The following is a 24,732-nucleotide window of genomic DNA, read 5'->3' as shown; positions in this document are numbered from 1 at the left end:
GGCTGCCCCGCAGCTCTCCGGGTGAGACCTTGAGAGGCGAGCGCGGGATGCCCTTAGCGCACCAGCCCCCGCGCTGACGCAACGTCGCAAGGCCGCGGCTGCTTACCACGGCCCCGCCCGCGGTCCCAGCCCAGCGCCCGCTGCGCCATCACCCGGCTACCGACTCCGGTGCGAGGGCGGCGGCAGTGTCGCTGTCCGCTTCCCCCGGCGGTCCGTAGACGGTAACTGAGCCGCCCGCGGTACCGCTCACGGCCTGTGACAAGCTCAGGCTCAGCCCCAATCCCAGACCCGGGGCCATCCCGGGCCGCTCTCCCCGCCCTATCTTTGCGCCACGCCCCGCTGTGCGTTCCCCGGGCTCTGCGGTCCCTCCTCCGGGGCGGCACCGCCGGGCAGCCGGCTGTGTCCCCGTCCCTGTGGCCGCAGCGGGCGGCGAGCACAAAGGCGGCGGCAGCGGAGAGCAAGCCCGCGAGAGGCGGCAGAGGTGGGTGCTGGGGCTCTGCGCGGCCTCTGCGCTGACAGCGGAGCAGAGAGAAGGGCAGCACTCTTCCCTAACGCCGAGCTGGGCGGCGAAGGCCAGGTTTGCCCCGCCGAGAGCTGAAGCCGCAGGAGGCAGCGGGTCCAGGTCCCTCCGGCCTGGGCGTCCCTCCGGACCTGCCGGGGTCTTAGGGCTGCTGTCTGCAGCAGCTCCTTTTGCGTGGCGAAGAGTCTGGATTTTGGGAGTTAGAAGATGCAGCGGAGCTGTTCGGTTCATCTGGGGTTGACAGTGCGTTGTGCGCGGGGTTAGATGAAAAGAGATCTGATGCCTTCCGGCTTTACCTGCAGAGGGAGCCGGGCAGCGGCGGGGAGGTGTCGGTTTGGGGTCCCTGCCCTTGCAGAGCTGCGTGAGCTGGTGAAGTCCCCCGGCCCTCTCTGCGCTACTTCCTGTATTACGTTGAGGATGATGTTTTGTGTGCCTGTGGCTGGCGACTGCTGATGCAAATTAGTGCCACTGCTTAGCTGGGGCTTTCCCTGTGATGGAATAATGGCAGCGGTAGCAGGCCAGAGGGATTTAACGGCAGAGCAGAGCCCGTCTGGCACTGGTGCATTTGCCTCGTGTAAAAATTAACTTTCAGATCTTTTGGTTTTCTTTTATGTGACAAAAAGGTACCCTACGGCCCCTCCACCTCCCCCATTCAGAGCAGCTATTGCTTCTCCTGTTTATTACTGTATCTCTTTTACTTTCAAGTGGAGAAAGAGAAAACAAATCTTGTGGAGAGTGGGGAGGAGACAGAACTGTAATACTTTTGTCACCTCCATCAAAAAGAGGCCTGTACTACTAACAGAATGCCGGCATTGATGTTGCGGACTAAATGACAGATCATTTTACTTTTCATATGTAAAGTGGTTGACCTTGGTAGCTGCCATCTATTAACCACTGATTTGGTTCACAGTCTGGAGAGTGTTCTGGAGTCCTTCTGTATATTTCATTTTCTGTTTGGCTTTATCTGTGTCCCTGCTCTCTCAGCAAACAAATACTGGCAAATATTTAGTGTACATAGATAAAGTTTTGCTGTGATGAGTGTACCTAATTAGTAGTCAGATGAATGTACTCCTAATACAGTAAGTCAAGCCTAATCCTGTGAAAAGAGCTGGAGGAAAAGTGGGGAGACAGTGAAGGAGATAAGATGGGAAAGACCCAACATGATTGTTATGATTTTAGGCATAAACCCATGAAAATAGCTTCTAATGGTTTTAGATAGTTGCTGCTGTCCCAATAGCTGCAGTTCACTAGTGCAAGAAAATAGACTACTTAATAATATGTACTTACCTGACTCAGCATAGAGGGTTGGGAAAGTTTTATTTTTGGACCTTTTCCATGCCTGAGTATGTGCAGGTGCACACATTTTTATCTATGAACACACAGCAGTCATAAGAAACACAACTGAAACACAGTAAGAGCTTACTTTAAGCTCTGAGAATGTGGAAAATGTAAAGTTATAGCCTAACAAACAAAACTTGTTTTTCAATCCTACTGAAAGAAAGGATGCCAAGTCACATGAGATATTAGCATAAAGTACAGCTACTGCTGTGTTTCCACTCTCATTTGTGTTCCTCCTCTGACATCAGAACAGTAGAACAGAGCAGCACAGTATGTGTTCTACCATATAGTCTCCATTTCTTTTAAAGAAGTTCTTTTTCAGGCATCAGCTTGTATTTTTCACTTTATTGTGAAGTTTGATCCTATTTATTCAGTGTCAGCATCAGCCTTTGTGTACATTCCCTCAGTGCACTGTTGGAGGAAGCACTGTATAGTTGGGAAGCTGAGGCACAGGCATATCAAGGCAAATGTGGAAGGTTTCCCTGGAGATCTCTGGGAAACAAGGCAAGTTTTCAGACACAATTCAAAGATTACCTGAAATGTCAAAAGAGGTGTCCTCGGTACTCCACACCTCTGACTCTTTCTTGGCTTCTCTCTTTAGTCGATGCTAGCAATTGTATGGGTATGTGGTGAGTCAAATCACCCCACTGGTGCAGCTGGAAGCTATTTTTGCTTGGCTTTAGTGGTGTTAGTTTTCAGTGCTGACACAAGGGCAAGATTTGGGAGAGTTGGCAATCTGTGGTTGGGAGGTTGGTGTGGGAACCGTACTTGTACACTTCAGCTCAACATGAGATCATTCTCTTGGACTCTTGAGTGCCAATCCGATACCCTGACTGTGGGACTGTAGGCCAGTCCTCCCTTCATTTAAATGTGAGGATTCATTAGAGGCAAGTTTTGAGTTCTCAGTTTGATTTTTTTGTTTTAGCTGGTCTTAAGAAAGTACTCTGCCCTTTACAGTGACTTTGGTAAGTATTGGACTGAGTCATGGATTTGGAAGGTAGTGCAATACCAGAACTAAGTGAAATCATCTCATAGTCAAGATCCCTATCTCTGAGTGGGTTCTGGGAGGGACTGACAGCTTAAAAGTTTGACATCTGCTCTCTTTGACTCTAATCATTATAAGAAGTCATAGTTTTTGGCACTGCTGTTGGCTATCTTGGAATAGGAGTCAAATAGTTCCTAATTGAATTAAGCCTAGAATAATCCCAACCCTAAAATATTTCTGGAGATTTGGCCAGTGGGAAGCAAAATGCTTTTAGTCTGGTGTACAGCCAGCCTCATGCTGTGTGTTTTGTTTTCTGATTTGGCAAGTACAAGTGAATTGCACCTGTCTCCCTGTTGACCAGATGTATTGTCAAATCATCTGCAGAAATGCAGTCTGTCTCCTGCTTCTGTGACTGTGGGAAAGTCTGGAAATACTGTGCATATAATCAGGTTTGTACAGAGTTTGCCCTCCTATTTACAGAACAACTGGAGTCATGCTGCTCAGCAGAGTGCTCTGAAGTTCTCCCTCAACAATTTGTTTAAGTTTGGGTCATGGCTGCATATGGTGCCCTTTGATGTCATATGTCCAGCTTTCCTTTCCCAGGAAAAAAAGGATATGCAAGGAAAGGGTTTGTCTATGTCTCAGTCCGATCAGCTTGGCATGCTGTAGTTGTGATATAGCCACAGTGATTGAACCTGCTTGAAACCAATGGGAATCAAACACTCTCTGAGATTTAAGCCTTAATTTCTTGCCCAAGTTCATATGGAAGTCTTGTGGAAAATTAGAGACACTCCTCCTAAAGTCCTGTGCAGTGTCACTATAGAAAGTAAATCCGGGCTCTGATTTTTGCACTGAGAAATGCACAGCTTTAAGGTTCTGGCTAGTTTACTCAAAGTGAGATGGGAGTTTGTGACAGTGACCTTGGGTTGGATTGATGTAGACACTGAAAAACAGTTAAGAAAAAGACTCAAAAGTTCATAGTGATTTTCATTTTCCAACCTGAAAGGAGTTAAAATGTTAAGAAGTTTGAATGTTAGTCACACAGCATTAGAGACTTTACAATGTGTTGACCATTTACTAATAAATTAAATAAAAAAGCCATATAGGGAATCTTCATCTGAAGTATTTCCTTTGCTCTACGTTTTTATCATGAATTTGTCAAGAATATGCCAACAGTAAAATTAATTGCAGTAGAGGGAGTTGGTCTTCAGTACTGCAGAGTAAATTGAATGGCTTCAGAATGAAGAAAATGAGCGCTTGATATGTAATGAAAGAGTGGCAGTGAGCACTTACCTGGGAGTCTTTGAAATACTCTCATTTACTTTTTTTGTAAATAAAGAATACTCTTGAAGGGTCCACAGTCTTGATTCCCAAATATACTGCTGTCTCTCACAACTTCAAAACAGAATCCAAGGGAAGCAGATGGATCAGATTTGTGTTAAGTTCACCTTTGCTGTGAATATTCCTCTCATGGCCTACAAAACCGATGCAGAGTCAGAACTGTGGAACTCAGGAGAAGGGGTTAAGAGAGACCTAAATGTTACATCCCTGCTAGTGAATGAAACCATGCCAAAGTCTTTTTTTGGTGGTCAGACCAGATAGTACCTTCTGTTCACATCTATTCTATAAAGCACTCAGCCTTTAAGAGAAGGTGACTGCTCCTAAATTAGCTGTTGGAATAGTCCCTAGTTATTTATCTCATTAGCTGTACCTGGGAATCTCTGGGAGAGTGCTTGTTGGCCCGTTTCTAAAATGTACCAGAAGCAGATTTTGTAATTCAATACACTTCATTAGAGATGATCAAATAGTAATGGTTGGGTCTGTGACGTGATACAATTTTTGGTTTACTGCTTTGGACATAGACACAGTGACAGTCTCAGTTCCAAAGATTACAATTGCCTGTTTCTTAACCAGTCCCAACAGGTGTTTGTCCTGCTTTTTTAAATTTTGTGTAATGGAGAATTCAAATGTTCTGGAGGAAGTGTCTTGCAGTTCTTAATTACCCCTACAGCAACCTATCTAAATATTTTTCTTCCAAAACTCATCTTTAAAGAATGTTGAGTAGCAGTCGTATGCCTAAGTATGTGGATATTCAACCTCTTATTCATTGTATTGTAGCATCTGAGGAGACACTGGGTCTTGCAAAGGAAAATAGGCCTTTAGTTGCTATGACTTTCAGTATTTTGTTTTACAAAATATGGTAAAAAAAAAAAAGGAAATAAAATGGGAAAGAGCTGGTCTGTAAAAAAGGGACACACAGTATCATATCATATATCATAGAATCATGTATCATAGAATCAACCAGGTTGGAAGAGACCTCCAAGATCATCCAGCCCAACCTAGCACCCAGCCCTATCCAGTCATCTAGACCATGGCACTATGTGCCTCAGCCAGGCTTTTCTTGAGCATCTCCAGGGATGGTGACTCCACCACCTCCCTGGGCAGCCCATTCCAATGCCAATCACTCTCTCTGGGAAGAACTTCCTCCTAACATCCAGCCTAGACCTCTCCTGGCACAACTTGAGACTGTGTCCTCTTGTTCTGTTGCTGGTTGTCTGGGAGAAGAGACCAACCCCCAGCTGGCTACAACCTCCCTTTAGGTAGTTGTAGACAGCAATGAGGTCCCTCCTGAGCCTCCTCTTCTCCAGGCTAAACAACCCCAGCTCCCTCAGCCTCTCCAATTACTAGCTTTTCCAGTGGAATTAGGACATCATCTGGTATGCCTGTATCACAGAAGTGGATTATTTAGATGGCAGTGCATTTGATCTCACTGTGGCATCTAGGATTTTTAAGAATTTATTTAAGTCAATCTTTGCTAAGTTAATTAATAAGGGAACACTATTTATTTTTCCAATGATTTTTCCATGGAATGGTCAATTCAGAAAAAAATGACTGCTGTCTTTAACAGTCAAAAGAGTTGGAGATGTTCTGAACCTCCTGGCAGGTGATGCTAGAAGATACTTTTAATTTCATAACTGATGCATAATGTAGAGCTGTGTAGTGTCTCCTGGCAGAGAACACAGGCTCAAGCCATTTGAAAGCCCGGACAGAAGTAGTACAGACTGTTCTTACTTGTTGCAAGCTTAGATCTAAAGGATTCTGAAAGTTTTTCCAGAAGCAAGAAAAATATTCTCTGCCATGTCCACTAGCATGGTACAAGAACAAACGTACTAAATGTAGTATAATAACAGATAGACACTGGGGGCTTAACCCATGACGTGAACTTGTGTTTATTGCTGAAGCTGCTGCTGTCTGGTTAGTAAGTGAAAGACTTCTTGGAGTGGCCAGAGTAAAATGTTACTGCAAAACCACACGCAGTCTCTTTGGGCCTTGAGGAATGTTGTTTTCCTGGAGTGCTGACATAGTATGGACTAACTTTACGTTTGGAATATAAACTTAAAAACCTCAGACTCCAAACAATCTCAGCTTTGTTTGACTTGTGTAAAAGGTGGGATAAAGGGTTTGCATCCATTAGAGTTTAGTTTCTGAACTCTGCCCCATTTTAACTACAGCATCTTTTATTCTCTACATTTGAAATAAAAAACCAAAAACAACAACAACAAAAATTTCAGCTAGTTTCCTGAGGAAGTGGGTTTTATCTCATTAACCTCCCAGCCTGTCTTCTAATTCTGCAGTGATTTTTATTGCACAGACAGGTTTAGCTCAGCTTAAAAGAAGTGTCCATCATCAGCTGACAGTTTAAATGTGGCACTTTCTTTTTAAGGAATAGGAGATTTTCACTGTGTGGAAGCAAGCTGTGCTGTGCCACTTGGTCTCAGAGGCTGAGGATGGTGTCTAACTTTTTTGATTCACAGATATAAAAATAATCACTGTGTTTTGAGACAGGGAAGGCAGTATAGCTAAGAACAGAAATAGTTGCAAAGGAGTTTAGAGGATCTGCTGATGTAACTCGTTAAGAGAATGTGTGAGTCCTCATATTTGGATTGTTTACTCATAACTCTCCTGAACAGTGAAGTGTTATGAACTGTCCCAGCAACTTCTTCCCCACCAAGGAAGTTGTGGCAGTTTTGCAACTAGAAATTTTGTCACTTTAGCAGACCAAGCATTAACTGGGACGAACTACAGCATGCAATTTCGAGTCTAATTGTAGCCTTCTTTAAATTTAATCTTAGCTCAGTAAGAAATATGTTTCTTATTGCACATCAGGTTTGAAGAGTCTTCAGCAGCAATGGAAGTATTTTTCCAAAGCATAGGATAGTTTGAAAAGTTTGCCTACATCTGTCACCCTGGGGGCTTGTGTCTGAACTAGGCCTGTGCCTCTGTGGTGCCAGCTGTTTAAAGAATTCTGATGATGGCCAGCAAGATAAGTAAGGGGCTAATAGTTTATGACTCGAGTGACTGAGCTAGTTCTGTTGAGTCTTCAGGATATTCAGTTACCTGTAGAGGGATACAGAGGAAAGAGAGACAGTCTTAAGAGGTATGCAGTGATAGTGCAAGAGGCAGTGGATGCAAGTTGAAACAGAGGAAATTCAGATTTGATATTGGGAAGAAAATTTTCACTGTGAAGACAGGCAAACAAAGTAGCAGGAGTGCAGACAGGCTGAGAAATCTCCATCCTCGAGTACATTGAGAACTCAACAGGACCATGATTATGGACAACCTGCGTCAAGCTGACCCAGGTCCTTTCAGCAGACTTCTGGACCCCGTGACCTGTAGATACCTCTTTCCAACCTATTGTTCTGTGGCAGAGTGTAGGGTGCAGAACGAGTTTCAAGTGCAGTTCCCTATGAAACAGCTTACTGCTGGATTTGGAAGCTGTGTTTCTATTGTGCAATAGGAGCCTAGAAGTGTTAATAACAGTTGAATGCTGGTAGAACTAAATATAATTGCTCTTTCTGCCAGGAAATTATTGTGTATTGACTTTTCAGTAGGTGATACTTTCAAGATGCCTCAGTTAATGGCTGTTCAGAAGTCCTTCTTCAACAGTATTTAGGGATTTTAATATTTAGTATTTATTCTTTCACTCTTTAAAATCTTGTATACTAAATACTTCAAAAAAGAAATCTGTTTGGTTTCCAAAGTTAGTGCCTAGTTTTAACCTTAATATTTTTATGATTCAGCTCCCCATTTGTCAGATGGGGAGACTATTCTTGCTTTTCAGGGGCAATGCATGTGATGACTATCATAAAGCCCCAAAAGTTCTAAATAATTATTCCTTCAGAACATTGTCTCCTGGTACACATGTATTGTAATAGAAACAGAAGAAAGCAAAGCTTCAGTCCATCCTACGCTGGGAACTTTAGGAACCTCTCCCCGAGATGATCATTAATTAGAACATCTGTGCATGAAGAAACCAGCCTCATATATAGCATTTCCTAACTTTCAGGTTTTTACTGTAATGGCTTTGCTGTATTCTCTTAATAGTTTTTTGTTTCTAAGTAGAGATCAGAGTTAGAGCTACTTTTACAGCATTTCACACATCTTTTTGTTGGTTATGAAAACACAGCTGAAAGAGTCTCTATTGTAGCAGATGCTGCTGCTGGTTAACACATGCCACACAGCTCAGCGCAGTGACTGTCTCTCAAGCACTGAGGTCAGTTCTGTCTTCATTGCCATCAGTGGGAGTTTTAGCCTTGCCTTTGCTCCAAGTGGCTTTTTTATTGATGTCCAGGAGATGTAGTAAAGAACTTGTATGTGAAGTGTGTGCTTTAGACTGAACGCATAAGTACTTTGCTGAGATTGCTGTCTTGGAATCTGCAAGAGGTGTTAGAAAAGTAGTGGAAACAATAAACACTGGAAGTCCTCAAAATCTGTACTCCTCAGGAAGGTATTTAATTCATATTTTGAGAGCCCTTAAAAGATTTTTTGAACTTTTAAGTATGTCTAAGTGTGCATGCTGTCTGGTCTAGAGGACTAAGTGTATTAATGGCTCACAAATAGGATGTGCATTAACAAGTAAAAGCAGGAAACTAAATGCTAAGTATTAAATAAATTCAGGAGCAGGGCAAATAAAGCCAGTCAACACATGCCTGATTTTTAATAAACGTGCTGATACTAAAAGACTGTTTTAAAAGAAGAACAGTAAAGCTGCATTAGGAAGCACTTTGAAGTTCAGATGAATTCTGAATTGAAAATTGGTTGTCAAACCTTAATGCATATCTCTTTTGCATATACATCACAATAATATTTTAATGAGAGAAATCTCTGTGAAGCTGGAAAACAGTCTTTGCCTTCAGTGAAAAATTACATCTGTTTAAAAGCATTCACTTGTCCTGCCTTTGTAAGCTTGTGGAAATGCAAGAGAAAAGTGTATTTGGTGTTGCAGGCACAATACATGGTACGAGGAGATGCTATTTTGGAAGTAATGCTTTTCTTCTCAGACATAATTGGAGATATTTATGAGCTGCAGAGTCTAAAAGTCTGACAGTTCTATTGAATGCAACTGATTTTATGAGTGTTGAAAGGTTGTTACAATTCTGTCACTTTCAAGGGTTTCCTTTGCTTTTGTCTTTAAATAATTCTCTACAAACATGTGTCAGCTGTAGATAAATTAGGTGGGAAAACCTGCTTCTAGGGAAAGTTGTTAATTTGTGGGATAGGACAATATCCCACTTCTGGAAACCTGGTCTTACAAATGTCCCTAAAATATAAAGCAGGGATTAAAATCTTACTTCTCTTTTTGTCTTTCAGGTCCAAACCATGAATTACGTTGGACAGTTAGCAGGGCAAGTGTTTGTAACTGTGAAGGAGCTCTATAAGGGTCTGAACCCAGCCACATTGTCAGGATGTATTGATATAATTGTCGTACGTCAGCCAGATGGAAATCTTCAGTGTTCCCCTTTCCATGTGCGCTTTGGGAAAATGGGAGTTCTGCGCTCCAGGGAGAAAGTGGTAAGAAAATCAACAATTTTGATTTGGATATGTGCTTCCTGTGAGTTAACTCTGTTGGCATGGAAGTTACTGAATGTTCTGTGATATGCTAGTCGAGGGTTTCTTTAGATACTCTTTGTGAAGTGCTCAAATCAAAGGGAGGTTCAATTAAAAACATTGTTACTGATTCTTGCATTTCAAAGTATAATTTGCTAGATATTGACTATAATAGAAGATTAGACTCAACCAGGTTGGAAGAGACCTCCGAGATCATCCAGTCCAACGTATCACACAGCCCTGCCCAGTCAACCAGACCATGGCACTAAGTGCCCCATCCAGTCTTTTCTTTAACACCTACAGGGATGGTGACTCCACCACCTCCCTGGGCAGCCCATTCCAATGGCAGATTGCTATCTCTGGGAAGAACTTCCTCCTAACATCCAGCCTATACCTCCCCTGGTCCAACTTGAAACTGTGTCCCCTTGTTCTGTTGCTGGTTGCCTGGGAGAAGAGACCAACCCCCACCTGGCTACAGCAATAAAAATGAAATGAACCATGGCACTTGTAACATTTATTTTCAACTAAGCAGAATTTTAATGTGCTAATAGTTAAGAGTTTTATCAGATTAATAGCTAATCAGATTAATAGGTAATAGTTATATCAGATTTTGTTAGTGACTGTATTAAGATCCTTTTGTTTAACATGTCCAATGATAGCTACAAAAAGTGAGGTATTATTTTCAAATAGCAGAATGTTGAGGTTAATTGAAGCTACAAAAAGTGCTGAGGACCTTGAGATAAATATTACCAGGCTAACAAGGCTGAATGACTTGGCAATGTAATAGCAGAGGTGAAGTTGCCAGTGAGTAATGCAGGACAGAGTATTTTAGGAAATAATTCTGTAACATCTATTGTAGCTTATAATGTAGCAGAAAGATCCTAGTGTCATCATGGATATTGTTCAGTTCTTACTTAATACCAATATAAAGGATGGATAAACACTGAAAATGTTACTGTGCTAGTAAAATAATGTGTCCTGAAATACAACATAAATATAGCCTTGTCCAGGAGCTGTTATAAGCAAAAAGAGAGATCCTCTTGAGAAGAAATGGAAATATTTGAGGTTGTATAGTGGTGAGATAAGTGCACAGAAAAAATAGACAACCTGAATTGTGTTGAGGATGTAAACTAAATTTCCTTATTTTTGCTTCTTATGGTGTAAAAAGAAGTCTGTTAAATGAATTTTAAAGACAGCATATCAAGAATTTGCATGTGGAAGAACTTCTTGCACAATTCTCAATCAGGCTATAACCTGAAAGAGCAATAAGATTTGTGTGGCGAGTAAAGCGTTGAGAATTACCTTTAAAAGGATTCAGGACTTTATGTAATGGTTATAAGCTTTTCCCAGTAGAAGAGCAAGACAGCAATTACTGTCTTAGAGTTAGAAAACCATTTTGACATTTGATGGCCTTGAAGCAGAGAAGGTCACTATTTTATGTTTATTATTATGAATTTCCTACACTTCCCTGAGAAGCATTTACCCAGTGATAGGGATAGGATAACTGCACAGGGACTGCTTACCTCAAATAACTTTCTATTTATATAAGAATGTGTTTTCTTTCAGGTTGACATAGAAATTAATGGAGAGGCTGTAGATTTGCACATGAAACTAGGAGACAATGGAGAAGCCTTTTTTGTGCAAGAGATGGATAATGATCAGGTAAGAGTCAAAACTATTAAAATTTGTTAAAATTTAGTTCCCACTTTTCAGAGCCTGTCTTGAGTTTAGGAATTTTGTTGAAAAAAATGTACCTTTACCCATTTTATAGTTTTGAAAGTTTTTTGACTGTTTTCCACTATGGACATTCAGTACTATGCAGTTACTATTTTTTTGTTGCTGAGATTTAGAAGAATCTAAAGAAAATAATAACATAACTGAAAAATAAGTCATAGTTCATGTGCATGACACAGTGTGAACAGAAAGAACATGTGCAGAGTTCACATGGTCTAAAGATGTGTACAGCAAAGGTTAATGGACTGTTTTTAGCAGAAGTTTTTACTTTGAACAAATGCACTCAAAAAAAATGCCAGTAAAATTGCACATGCTCTGTAAATACCTGTGCACACAGTAATCCTGGTACTTACCAAAGATGTGATCTTGCAGCTGTTATTCATGTAGAATTATATATAAATGAGAATATTTGCTGTTGAGCCGTGGGATTAAATACTGGCCTGTGTAAGTTATGGTCACGCTCATTTTGAATGTGACCTCTGGAGAAGAGGAGGCTCGGGGGTGACCTCATTGCTGTCTACAACTACCTGAAGGGAGGCTGTAGCCAATTGGGGGTTGGTCTCTTCTGCCAGGCAACCAGCAACAGAACAAGGGGACACAGTCTCAAGTTGTGCCAGGGGAGGTCTAGGCTGGATGTTAGGAGGAAGCTGTTGACAGAGAGAGTGATTAGCATTGGAATGGGCTGCCCAGGGAGATGGTGGAGTTGCCGTTCCTAGAGGTGTTCAAGAAAAGACTGTCTGAGGCACTTAGTGCCATGGTCTAGTTGATTGGACAGGGATGGGTGCTAGGTTGGAGTGGATGATCTTGGAGGTCTCTTCCAACCTGGAGGAACTAATATGTTGCATGTTTTCTTTTGCAGGAGGTAATTCCTTATCATCTCTGCACGTCTCCCATTCTATCTGAGGGAACTGCTTTAATGGAAGCTCAGCTGAAGAGGAACTCTATAGACAGGATAAGAAATCTGGACACCAGTGCATCCTCACAAGTACCAGTCCAGTCCCATGGATCACAGCCTTCTACTGAAACAACCCAAGTCTGTAACTCTATGAAAAAAAGAAGGAAAAAGAGGAGGAAGTCTAGCCATAAAATAGACAGCTTAAAACGAGAAGATGTTGGAGACACATCAGAAGATGAAGACATGTTTCCTATAGAGATTAGCTCAGAGGAAGAAAAAGAACCAATGGACAATTCAAGGTATCACAGTAAAACTGATATATGTAATGGAAAACTACTGCTGAGTTAATGCTCCATTCCATACCTTCCAAAACTAATTCCTCTCTAAGTCAATAGACATGGGTGATGTACATGTTTCCTTAAAATCTTTAGGCTAGAAAATGTTTGTTAATGTTGATATCACGATTAATGAGACTTGTGAAATTTACATTGAAAACATAAGTCCTCCATCATGCTATGACCTAGAAGGTGTAAATCAGATAACTTTTTTCTCTCTCCTTTTAGTTCAGATTATACAAATTCTTTGCAGTAGAGTTTGTTGTAGTCTGAAGTGTATAAGAATTCAGTAGTGGAGTGTGGTTTTTAAATATTACACCTTTCCCTATGTGTAGGATCCCTGTTCCAGATGTGTGTGTTGATGAGGTATCTGACAAAAAGGCTCCTGCAGTGTCTACATTTTCCCAGTCTGCCTCTTACCCTCATTCAGATGGAGAGTGGTCACCTCTTCAAAGGTACATTCTCTGATAGTACAGTTGTAATTATCTTTCTCATGCTGTTAATGTACTGTATGCAAGTGCTATATGAAGTCTTACTAAAACTCTTACTATTAGATATGGTCACTGTCAGTGCTTAGCTGAGTGATTTTCTGTATTTATAATCAGATAGTGTACAAAAACTTCAGGTTATCTTTGTCTTTGATTCAACAAATTCAAATCCACAGAATCTGAAGAATAAGCTGGATGTTAGGAGGAAGTTCTTCCCAGAGAGAGTGATTTGCCATTGGAATGGGCTGCCCAGGGAAGTGGTGGAGTTGCTGTCCCTGTAGGTGTTAAAGAAAAGACTGGATGGAGCACTTAGTGCCATGGTCTAGTTGACTGGATAGGGCTGGGTGCTAGGTTGGACTGGATGATCTTGGAGGTCTCTTCCAACCTGGTTGATTCTATGATTCTATGAAAGATGATCTACTGAATTGCTGTTAGACATGTAAATATTTGTTGTGTGAAAACAACACATACATTAATTTGCTTACTCCTTGTAATGTATGTGTCTTTGTGTGTGTGTATGTACCATATACCTTTGATGTCAAATCAAGATGAGTTTGTCCCTCCTTTCTTGTGTTTGAGTAACACTGTCAAGAAAGGACTTTTTTTTCTTAATGTCCATTGCATTGCAATTCCAAAGTAGCCTCTGCACATGTACGTGTGTCCTTGTGTGCAGTGCCTAACATCCTCATGCAGACTATTGAAGTGGAGCAATATTTGCAAGACCTCATTGCAACAAGTCTAATCAATATTCTTCCTATGTAGTTGAGGGGCAGAATAAGGGAGAACCAAGAGAGTATTCCAGAGCAAGGGTTTAATTTAAATGTTTTGAATTGCATTCTGGAAGAGACTTTCTCCACTGACTGTGAACCTCAATGCAATTAGCTTCACCAGCCTGGTGATAGCATGTGTCAATACCCTGCTCCATCAATGGCTTTTTTGAACTGTATGTTCTGTTTGTTTCTTGATTGCAGTATTCTGGATTTTGAAAACTCTACGTGTAAATTCAGCATTCATGTAGCTGCACAAAGAGCTTATGTTAATCAGCACTTGTGAATAATGTCATCCTGTTTGTCTTTCTGCCAACATGCTGTGCTGTCCAGTAAGCCTATAGATTGCAAAGGGCAGTCTTCTCTTCTCACTGTTCCAGCAGATGGAGGCCTATCTAACTCTTGCCCTCAACAATCTTCTCACTTTTCTCCTCCAGACAGGTAGAATAGTTGTCCTCTCTCATTTCTGGGCTGCTCTTTAATTCTATTAACATATTAATAATACACTTCTAACACTTCATTAGTATGTGAACTTTGCTGAACTATAGCTGCATTTATTGCTAACCCAGACACTTTGAAAGAAAGTGACACTGAAAACCACTTCCTCTGCTTGCTTCTTTGTGGGCATTGATTGGAGGTAAGTTACTCTGAATCATCTGTTGAATGAGGATGGCTAATATAAAACCAAGTCAGTGAAAAACTGGAGATGATTAAGAGGTTAAAAAAAAAAGAAATAAAATAGGAAGACTTTAGCTAGTGAAAACCTAAATTGCTCTGAAGACTGACATTTCCATGTGGCTTTTAAAATCCAGTACATGTTTTAATGACATGTTAGTCCCATGGTTTTCCAGAGTTGCTTTCACTTAAATTGCAAAAGGAAAACAAAGGCCTTATAAATTCTTTTCCTTTGCTCTTTCTTTGGGGAAAGGAGAGTCTTTCTGTATGCTGAATTGGAATGTGGGAACATCTTAGCATAATGATGACACAACAGAAAAGGCATCTCATTTAAGGTTTAGGAGACCCAGACTTAAGATTTTGTTGTAGGGTAGAATTCCTCTAACTCCAGACTCTTATCTACAGAACTAAAAGTGGATATAGACACTTCTAAATTATATCTTAAATTTGAGATGTCTCATGCTTACTCAGCCAAGCCCTTTCTCTCCATTAAGACATTGGAGAGAAGTCGTGGAAAGTCAGTTAAAAAGTTTGAAGTAGGTGGCTGAATGTGATCTCTGCAGTTCTCCATTAATGCTGAGGAAGCTTTGAATAATAAACAATGAGCAATTTAGCCTGATTTGTCTCAACCTGAATGCTGTACTAGGTGCCTAAGGCTGTCTAAAGCTTTCTCAGCTTCTAGGACTGCCCTCTTTAACCTGATCATGTTGCAGTACCAAGTCAAGGTGAGATCTTGGGATATTCAAGGCTATTTCACGTGAAGAAAGGGCAGGGACACAGGTTGAGCTAGATTAGTGATGAAGCCACTCTGGGTGGCTTCATGAACTTTGCTCTGTAGGTACCTGTTCTGCAGTCTGCATATACAGCTAAATAATCTTAGCTGTATAAAATTTCTTGTCTGAGTAAGGTACTGGCTGGGTTGCAACTGTTTTCTTCTATATGAAATAAGAAATTCCATTATGTCCACTTCAAAGAAAGTACAGAGGCTCTCAGCTATGGCTGTGACAAGCATATGATGTAGGCTTCACTCCTGACTGTCTTGTCCTGGTTTATTTGGCCTCAGTGAAGACAGGACTTTTTCCCAAGCACATCTTTGCTTTCAGTGGGAAATACTGCAAATATCAGCTTCATTTGCTGTTGCAGAACTGCCAACTACAGGCCACATTCCTTATTCTTTGTCACTGGATTACACTGAGTGCAATTGTAGCTGTTAAAGAATACATAGGATTGTGAGGCAAACAATCAACATTTATGAGATGTGAATCCAATATGCTGATCTAAGTGACTGAAGTTTTAATTCTTTATTGTGTAATGTTGACAGGATGGGTGGCTCCAGTTTCATCTGCAGTATCTCAGCAATATATGTAAGGCAAGAGAATTTCAGCTGGGCTGGGTCAGTGCTTAATTTAGGGACAGGGGAACCGCAAGCATAGATCAGCCCAAGGCAAACATCTTGGTGGTATAAGAAGACATTTTGAGTCTGATCCATGGATACATTTGCAGGATATTATTATTACTGGGTGACAGATTCTGCATGGTCTTGGTATTGAGTCTTACTGGCTCCTGGTGCAAGCATAACATAATTCAGAGTTGAATTTGATCTAACCAAGCTGGGGAAAAAAAAATAAAGGAATGTGATTGTGAGCTCTATTAGTCTTCAGTCTCATTTGACTTTGGTGGCAATAGTATGAATTGAATACCAACCAAAATAGTGCTAGTGCAGGTAAAGAAGGTGATACCTGGCATTACATGTAGAAGCAGACATACTGTGGCTCACACACAAAAAATTTGGCTTTGTTCAGGGGATTCTGAGTGAAATTGTGACTTGCATTATGCAGAAGGCAGAGTCAAAACTGAAGTTTATGATTCTACCCTTGAAATTACTGAATCATTATTTATTAATGGATGACTTGCATCACACTGAACTTGAACATGTGGAAAAATATCTCACAAACAGATACTTTGCTAATCAGTTACTAAATATTTTGAGTAGTCAGCAAAATAGGCTTTTTAAATGGAAAGAGCTCAAATTCTTTGTCTAGTTTCCCTAAAAACATGCATCCAAGGGTAGAACTGATCAAGTTAGTAGAAGAAAATAATCAGCTGTATTCTTTAGATTATTTTATTACTTAGTCAGGATAAAGTATCTTGTTGATGTGAGTTATGTTTGCATTTCACATGTGTTATAACAATACTAACATCATATTAATCTGCTGCTGCTAGTACCATCCCCATTCTTTTTACAAGAACATAAATCCTCCTGAAATGTTCAGGTCCAGTGCTTTTGTTCCATCTTTTTCAGCTTCTCAAATGCTTTTTCTGTGACAATGCTTACTAAAAAATGGATGAGACCTCTGAATGCCAGTTTAAGAGGATTCTGAACTGTATAAACTGTTTTCTTCCTGCTTTTACACTTTCAGTTGGCTAATGATTACTTAGATCTTCAATGCTTTGGCTTGGTGGAAAGTACTTAAGGCATCGTGGTTACTTCTGGGTTTGTAATAGTTTATGTTTATTTTTCTTCAGCCCATCGGATTCAGGCCCTTCTACTCCTAAAAGTGACTCAGAACTAGTCAGTAAACCTGTGGACAGAAGTGGACTGAAGAATAATCCTCAAATGCATTGGGCTTGGGGAGAACTACCCCAGGCTGCAAAGGTATCCAACATAATTTGTTTAATTCCTTGTAGTATCTATTGTGTTTTAATGGGGTATGTGTGTTTATTCTAGTGCACACTGCTAAAGAAGGAATGAATCCTGCTTTTACATAAAATTGCAATGTTTTATGGAAGGAAATTGTGCTTTTACTCTGCAGGAGGCACAGGAAAGAACTTGTGCTGTGGCTGCTTTCAACACCAGTGGCATACAGTAGAAAATGAAGAAGTGCCTGAGACCTAGGCTTGTAGAAATTAGAAGCTTAACTAATACATACTATCAAACCCAATCTCATTTGGGAAATCACTGAAAGCCTGGATGAGGCACTCAGTGCCATGGTCTAGTTGACTGGCTAGGGCTGGGGGATAGGTTGGACTGGGTGATCTTGGAGGTCTCTTCCAACCTGGTTGATTCTATGATTCTATGATTCATTAATGGTGTTAGGTGGAAATGAGATGCTTGTGTTAGTGGTGTGGTTCACAAGAATTAAAATAGCTTGCTTGAGCATATAAGTATTCTGAAACACCTGCAGTTCTGTGTCTTTGTAGGCTGGGACATGCTGTTCTCTTGGCTGAGTCAACTGGCTTGATGCCTGCTGCTTGAAGCCAGTTGGCCCAGTTAGATCTGTAGTGTTCAAGCAACATTGTCTCCCAACATTGTCTCCCATGGTGCACAGTAGCCACGTGCAGTTGTGTACATTGCAAATCAGTCAGGTACTGCCTGGCTCCTTATGATAGCTATGGAGTCAACACTGATACAGAAAAGGGAGACTTAACTGCTTCTGCCTGCTAGAGTGTAAGAAATAAAAGTCAGTTTTAACAGAATACTGCAACTATGGGGCAGGGCTTGCCCCTTCTGCGGAAGGTTGGCTTCTCTACAGAAGGGAATGCAGGAGTGACAGAGTCAGCAACAACATAAAGAAACAAAAGTCCTGCTTTGCAAGATAGGGAATTTGGTATCCTCCTCAGAAAGAAGACTTCTACATCTGTCTGGTTTTGCTATAGTTATGATGATGCTATTGTAATTTGTCTTTAATTCATTATCGGTATATAGTGAAATAAGCAGGGATGGGAATCCAGAATTCTTAATTCCTTCAGAAGAGCTCTGGCATCATCTTTAGTAAGCCAAAGATGAGCTGTCCCATCACCTCTGCATTATTCTCTGGCTTACGTACTGGAGAAGAAAACTGGGAGCTATTTTCTGTACATAGAGAACTGACTGTAGTGCACTGGTCCAGGCAGGAGTCTCAAAGTGACGTTTTCAGTCATAGAATCATAGAATGTCAGGGGCTGGAAAGGACCTTGAAAGATTATCTGGTCCAGCCCCCTTGCCAGAGCAGGATCATTTAGAGCAGATGACACTGGAACATGTCCACATGGTTCTTGAATATCTCCAGAGAGAGAGACTCCACAACCTCCCTGGGCAGACTGTTCCAGTGCTCCATCACCCTCACAGTGAAAAAAATCCTCCCCTAGAGTTTTATTTTAATTCCAGTGTCATGGATTACCATACTGCCTGGTGTGTATTGTAAATCTTATTTCTAGAGGCTTTTCCCTCTTCAGTCTCTGCCTATGTGCCTAGCCAAGCTATTCAGAATTGGTCTGGCCATAGCTGAACTGGGACATGCTGTGGATGATGTTAACCTTTATGTAAGCATTTGTTTGCTATGATATGAAGGTTGTAGCAGCTATAGAGCTGCTGCTGCAGGAGCTCAGCTCCCCTCTGCAAGAACAGCTCCTGTCCCATGCTCAGAGATAAAGAATTGTTAGTATTAAGTGATGTAAAATCTGATTCGAGGTTATAGATGAATGAAAGTATACCCCTGTCTGGGTCATTGAGAGCACCCTGATTGTGTAAGGTCTCCAGCCTGTGCTCCCTTCATGTGTTCATCTGGATTACCTTCTGAAGAGCAGCTAGCATTTGTGCAGGAAGGGAGATGAGTAAAGTGGCATCTCTGATGTGCTCTCAGGCAGCTGAGTGGGAAATGGAAGACTGTAGAGTGCACTTCAGAGCAACTTTTTCCTGGCCCCAAGATAGAGATGCATGTTTTGCAAGCCAGCACAGAGCAAAGAAGTCCTTTTAAGGCTGCAGCTGTCAGTTAAGCTGGTGGCATTCTGGTCTAGTTGGTTAACTTCAGTGAGATCAGATTCTCGAGGTAACAGAACTCTGTCTGTTGAATTTTTTTAAGAGCTTTTCTTGATAGCAATCTGTTTTCCTCACAGGCCAGTTCTCTGGGCAAAGCAAAGGAACCCAGCGTGGTGGATGTAAATCCTTCAGAAAGTGCTCACTTCCGAGTCATCCAAAGTTCTGTAGAGGAGTTCAGCTCTGTGTCCCCTCTGCCTGCCCTTGGACAAGTAGATGCAGCAACTGCTGATGAAAGTGAATCTTTACCAGCTGAGGCAAATAAGCTGACAGAGTCTCCAGGAGCAGCTGTACCACCTCTGTCTGCCAATGAAGAAATAAAACAAGCTGCAACTTGCTCAGCCCAACTAGCTAGCAAGACAGATTCCCCTTCTAGGAAGAAAGGTAAAGCTCTTGATTCTACATTTTTATATGATTTTCATCTTTAATTATAATGAAGCACCTCATTGTCATATAAATTAATCTGTGCCCTGAAGGCACTTTCAGATCTGGAAAAGAATAAACTTTGAAAAGAATCTTCAAACCCTGAACTGGCATCAGACTGTTCACACAAGCCATGTAGTAAGATAGAAGATTTGTCTTGGTCTGGGATTTTTGGCAGCTCTCTGCTGCCCAAAACTGCAAAACTTGCTCCAAACTCATCCACATTTGACAGATTGAGAATTTCATTTTTTGGTACAAGTACACTACAGATCTGCAGGTATACCTGCTCTGAATACTCTTTGAGTTGTTTCATATTGCTAGTAATTCTGGAAACTCTCTGCCCTAGTACAAATGTGTAGCATGGTTTTTACACAACCAACAGATTTGCCATGAAGTAAGGTGCCTTTGTTTGACATGGGCAATTTCAGTTCTGTGTGGTACAAATTCTGTCCTGAATTTGTGAAATATAACTCCATCCCCTTTTCTCCTCATTAATTTTTGGACTTTATGTCCATGGTATCTTATTCTAAGTGTTAACAACCTCCATATGACATATATTTACTTACATATGTTTAAGTTTAGAGCTCTGATTATTCAGTGATATCTAAGTCCTATGTAAGCCTAGTTTGTGCAGCTGCTTTTTAATCAGTAAACATACAAGTTTCTTAGCCCCATTTCCCCATGCATTCCACCATCTTTGAAGACAAAAATGACTTCCTCTTCTTTTTGTGCAGCTGCTTTATAATCAGTAAACATACAAGTTTCTTAGCCCCATTTCCCCATGCATTCCACCATCTTTGAAGACAAAAATGACTTCCTCTTCTTACCAGTCAGTCTTACTTGCTTTTCTGATGTTGGAAATTGGAACAGAGAGAAGTTGTAGGTTTTAGAATGAATTTCAAATCAGGTTTTGGTCTTACAGTAGTTACTTATCTAGATGAACCAGCAACAGGACAGTGATGACTTTCTGTTGTTAATAAGTTGTCTTGTACTCTGCAATGGTGCATGTGCACATACAACACTTCAGTTATATGTGCTAAATAGTGAGTCATCTCCTTTGCAAGCCAGTCATAGGGTATTCATGACTGTAGTATAATCTGTTGAGTTAGTGCTCTTTTTTAAGTGGTGACTGAAGATTAATTTTCAAGGACTAAATGCTCTTAATTGGCTAACTGTGATCATAGGCTTATGCAAACAGCCTAAAAGCAAAGTTTTCTGTGTGATGTTATCCTGCAGCAAATACTGACTTCTAATTTCCAGTGGTTTTGTCTGGAATAGGGAGTCTTCAGCATATCTCATAACTAGTCCCTGCTGTCCCAATTGTATATTCAAAGCCTGAACAATGTATGTGAGCAACTTGTTTTGAAGTTTTTGGCAGTACCATTTTATACAAATTCAGTTCACAAACTGTTATAACTTGTCTGGTTTCTCAATCTTAAAATGAATATTTAAACAGTAATAACAGTTCTGGCTTGTTACTCAGAAAATGCTCATTAATAGGCTTATTTGTGCCATCCCTTACAGAAAAACGAAGCCGGCATCTTGGTACTGATGGTGTCTATTTAGATGACCTCACTGACATGGATCCAGAAGTTGCTGCACTTTATTTCCCCAAGAAGTATAAGTCCTTTGCTTATATTTTTTTACTATATAAAGAGCTCTTGTCACCTTCCAAATTTAGATCAAACTCCTGATTGCCAACCAGATAGGACCTGTTATTTTTTTTCAGAGTGCAAGCATAAGTGAATGCAAAAGGAAAAGAAGACTCTGTAGAGAGGAATATTGGATCTTTTGGGAGGCTCTGCATTTGGGCCTGAGAAGTGTACTTGAAATCGATTTTTCCATTTTTTCAATTAAGCATCATGTATTGATTGTGGATTGTTCTGTAACATGCACTGAAGCTTGTGAGTGCTACTCACGTGCCCTGGGAGAGCCATTGGCCTTGAGATATATTTATCCCCATGTCCTTGCTTATTACTGTGAAGAACATATCTTTCTGTATGAGCAAAAAGCTGTTGTTCTGCTCTGGGTGATCACCTGTAAATATGGATGTTTTGGAAGACACATTGATAGACTTGTTTATGAAAATATTGCACCCTCAACATACAATTTCCAACTTGTACAGATCTTTATTAGAACCTCTTATAACATTTATAGTCCTCTTTCCACATCATGCTCTAGGCATGTCAGAGGTCATTGAGCAACAAATAAAGCAGCTTTATTTTTCTTGCTTGCTTGAACTCAGCTGTTGTAATATTAGCATTTCAATAAAACACACGGATTATTACTAGGGAGAAAAAAGTTGGATTTAAAATTCCTTTCTCAAGTGCATTCATATAAATCTGGACTGGAAAGCAGAGTTTGATGAGCCTGAACTTTCTGATAATAGTAAGCACAACTATAGATGGCTTTTAAGTGTGTCTGATGATTTATTGTTTCTTAAAATGTTTATCTTATTAGTTATTTTTGGAGTATATTGTTTGTATATGCATAAGTACACAAACATCTACATCCTTTGTTTTGCATTTAGCTATCAGTTTATATCATCAATACAAATTAGAATACAGTTATATAGTAATACAATTATATAATCAATACAAGTCGAATTCAGTGATTCTATGATTCAAATTAAGCAATAAACTAATTTGTTTATTCTTGTTCTGTGGTGGGAATAGTTCTAGAATGACCTCTGCTTACAGCAGCAGCATTCTATCTACTAAGACTGTAGTTTATTACCTTATTTTTCCTATCTGTTCTAAATAAGTCAAGCTGTTTGGGCAAATAAGTAGGAGCAGTTTTATGGGAAAATGAAGCAAGTGCTTGTTGAAGGAGAGAATTTGGGAATGAATTTATGAAGACTGAGTTCCTGATTTTTCTTTTCCAGCGGGGATAATGCCCAAAGCAAGAACACAAACGACCTGGGGCTGCAATCTGCCAGCCACTCTCCGCAGTCTGTTGGAAGCTCAGGTGTTGACAGTGGGGTTGAAAGCACCTCCGATGGAATTCGAGATTTGCCCTCTATTGCCATTTCTCTTTGCGGAGGCCTTACGGACAACAAAGAAATCACCAAAGGTACGGAATGCCCTTTAGACTACCAGGCATGTGCTGGCAGCCACGTTTTAGCAACCTAAGCCGAGGAAGCAGTGCCCTCCTGTGGCTGTCCTTTAGAATGTGTTGAGTGGATCAGTACTGCAATGCTAAATCTCGGTTTGAAATAGTGATAATAAGACTTAAGATTTTAAACACATTTTAGTAATTCACGATATGCAGTTTTTTCTTGAAAGCATTTTATTGGTATTTTTATTTCCTGATAGTATAAAGTTTTGTGTCCCAATAGTGTTATATGTTTGCCACTTGGTGCAGTATATAGCTAGGAAATTGACAGCTGTCAGTGTCAGGAATGAAAAAAGTGGTCTATTAATGGGGATACTAGGAGGGGGAATTTGAAACTTTAACCTAAGTTCCTATTCTACCTCTAATGTCTGTTGTGACTTCAACATAAATAATTTAGAATGCTCTCAGCCTTAAACTTCCAGCTGCACAATGTGAAGATAAATGTGTTAATAAGACTTGCACTTTCTGCAGTAAGATGACATCTTAAAATCATGCTATGCTGATTGCTGTTCAGAAACTGGTTATTAAAACATTTCAGTTGTACTGGGATTCACTAGACTTGTTCTGTTATCTGGATGACTTTTAAATTACATACATTTCATGACAGGCATCACAGCCAATGCAGGGGACCTTTACTCGTAGCTATTTTCACTTTGCTGCAGGTCTGTGGTGAACAAGTGTTCATTAAGTTTCTGGCTGTGGGTTTACATGTACATTCAGCCCATAAGTTTCTGCACTTTACTTGGACAGAGGATCAGGGAAAGGCATGACAAGTTATTTCTTTGCCTTGCTTTAGAAGCCTGATTTTTCTCCTTTGCAGTTGTACCCCTGAGTTGTCACTTAGATTGTAGTTTTAACAGGAAAGACACCCAGCAGCTGGCAAAGAAGCCTTCAATATCTTCTGAGTTTGAGAATCCCTGAGCATCTTATTTCCATACTACTGCTAATCTCAGCACTCTAGTAATGAAGAGCTGGCCCTGAATGTGAAAACCATGTGTCTGAGAGATACTATGACTTGTAGGTTTGCCCATCTTGGGCATCTATAAATGCATGATTCACATGTGTAATTTTTTTCCCCCCACAGAAGAATTCTTAGAACATGCAGTAACATATCAGCAGTTTGTGGACAATCCTGCTATTATTGATGACCCTAACCTTGTGGTTAAGATTGGAAATAAGTAAGTATTCTTTAGGAAAAAAAATCTTACTGTTGTAACAAAACCACTTTTGTGGCATTTCAGAGTTCAAATTAGCTTAAATGTAGCTGAGAAATAGGTTTTGAATGCTCACAGATTAAATTCATCCAGGAAGAGTCAACTCTGTAGTGAATTCAGTCTCTTCTAGTCGCATTTACTTCTTTAAATTGGAGGTAAAGCGCAGTTTCAGATGACCTGTTACAGTGAAGTTACACAGTTTGAATTTCAAGGAGCTAGTATTGAATGCTGATAGTCTTGACACTCAATTGTCTGAGTGAAAATGAAATAAGATGTGAACTTTCTGGTTTGCCCTGAGTCAGTTTGAATAATTAATATTTCCAGTGATATGTCAGTCTGCTTGCAAGCACTCTGTGCTCAGCCATTTGTACATACTGGAGATTTTGCTAGTATGCCTCTGTGTCAGAATTCACCCACTGAGTAAGAGCCACAGTTTTGAAAGGCTAAGACATTATTTGTGTGTATAAATTGCTGGCAGCAGTGCAGCGCTGTGGACTATGCCAAAAACATATTTTTGGAGCCTGTTTTTGCTTGAGAGCTCCTTGCACTATGCATACAGTA

The 24,732-nt window shown here is 40.5% G+C and overlaps 1 protein-coding gene across 5 annotated transcripts in view; it reads left to right on the top strand.

The window, feature by feature from the left end:
* Nucleotides 1-374: 374 nt before the first annotated feature.
* LPIN1 (lipin 1) overlaps nt 375-24,732 on the top strand; it is a 45,548-nt gene continuing 21,190 nt past the window's right edge. For 3 of the 5 annotated variants that reach the window (XM_064146447.1, XM_064146446.1, XM_064146449.1), the window contains exons 1-10: nt 400-481; nt 9,495-9,695; nt 11,298-11,393; nt 12,325-12,659; nt 13,031-13,150; nt 17,152-17,281; nt 19,501-19,804; nt 21,368-21,461; nt 22,728-22,915; nt 24,042-24,135. In XM_064146447.1, coding sequence (XP_064002517.1) covers nt 9,504-9,695; nt 11,298-11,393; nt 12,325-12,659; nt 13,031-13,150; nt 17,152-17,281; nt 19,501-19,804; nt 21,368-21,461; nt 22,728-22,915; nt 24,042-24,135 — 1,553 coding nt within the window. In that variant the 5' untranslated portion in view covers nt 400-481; nt 9,495-9,503. Of the gene's footprint in view, nt 482-9,494; nt 9,696-11,297; nt 11,394-12,324; nt 12,660-13,030; nt 13,151-14,283; nt 14,392-17,151; nt 17,282-19,500; nt 19,805-21,367; nt 21,462-22,727; nt 22,916-24,041; nt 24,136-24,732 lie in introns of all 5 variants that reach the window. The other 2 variants (XM_064146448.1, XM_064146445.1) reach the window with 2 other exon arrangements.

Source organism: Pogoniulus pusillus, chromosome 7, assembly GCF_015220805.1.
Source record: "Pogoniulus pusillus isolate bPogPus1 chromosome 7, bPogPus1.pri, whole genome shotgun sequence".
In the NCBI taxonomy this organism is placed as follows: Eukaryota; Metazoa; Chordata; class Aves; order Piciformes; family Lybiidae; genus Pogoniulus; species Pogoniulus pusillus.
Note: the sequence above shows the minus strand (reverse complement) of the source record. Positions and strands in the feature narration are given on the sequence as shown.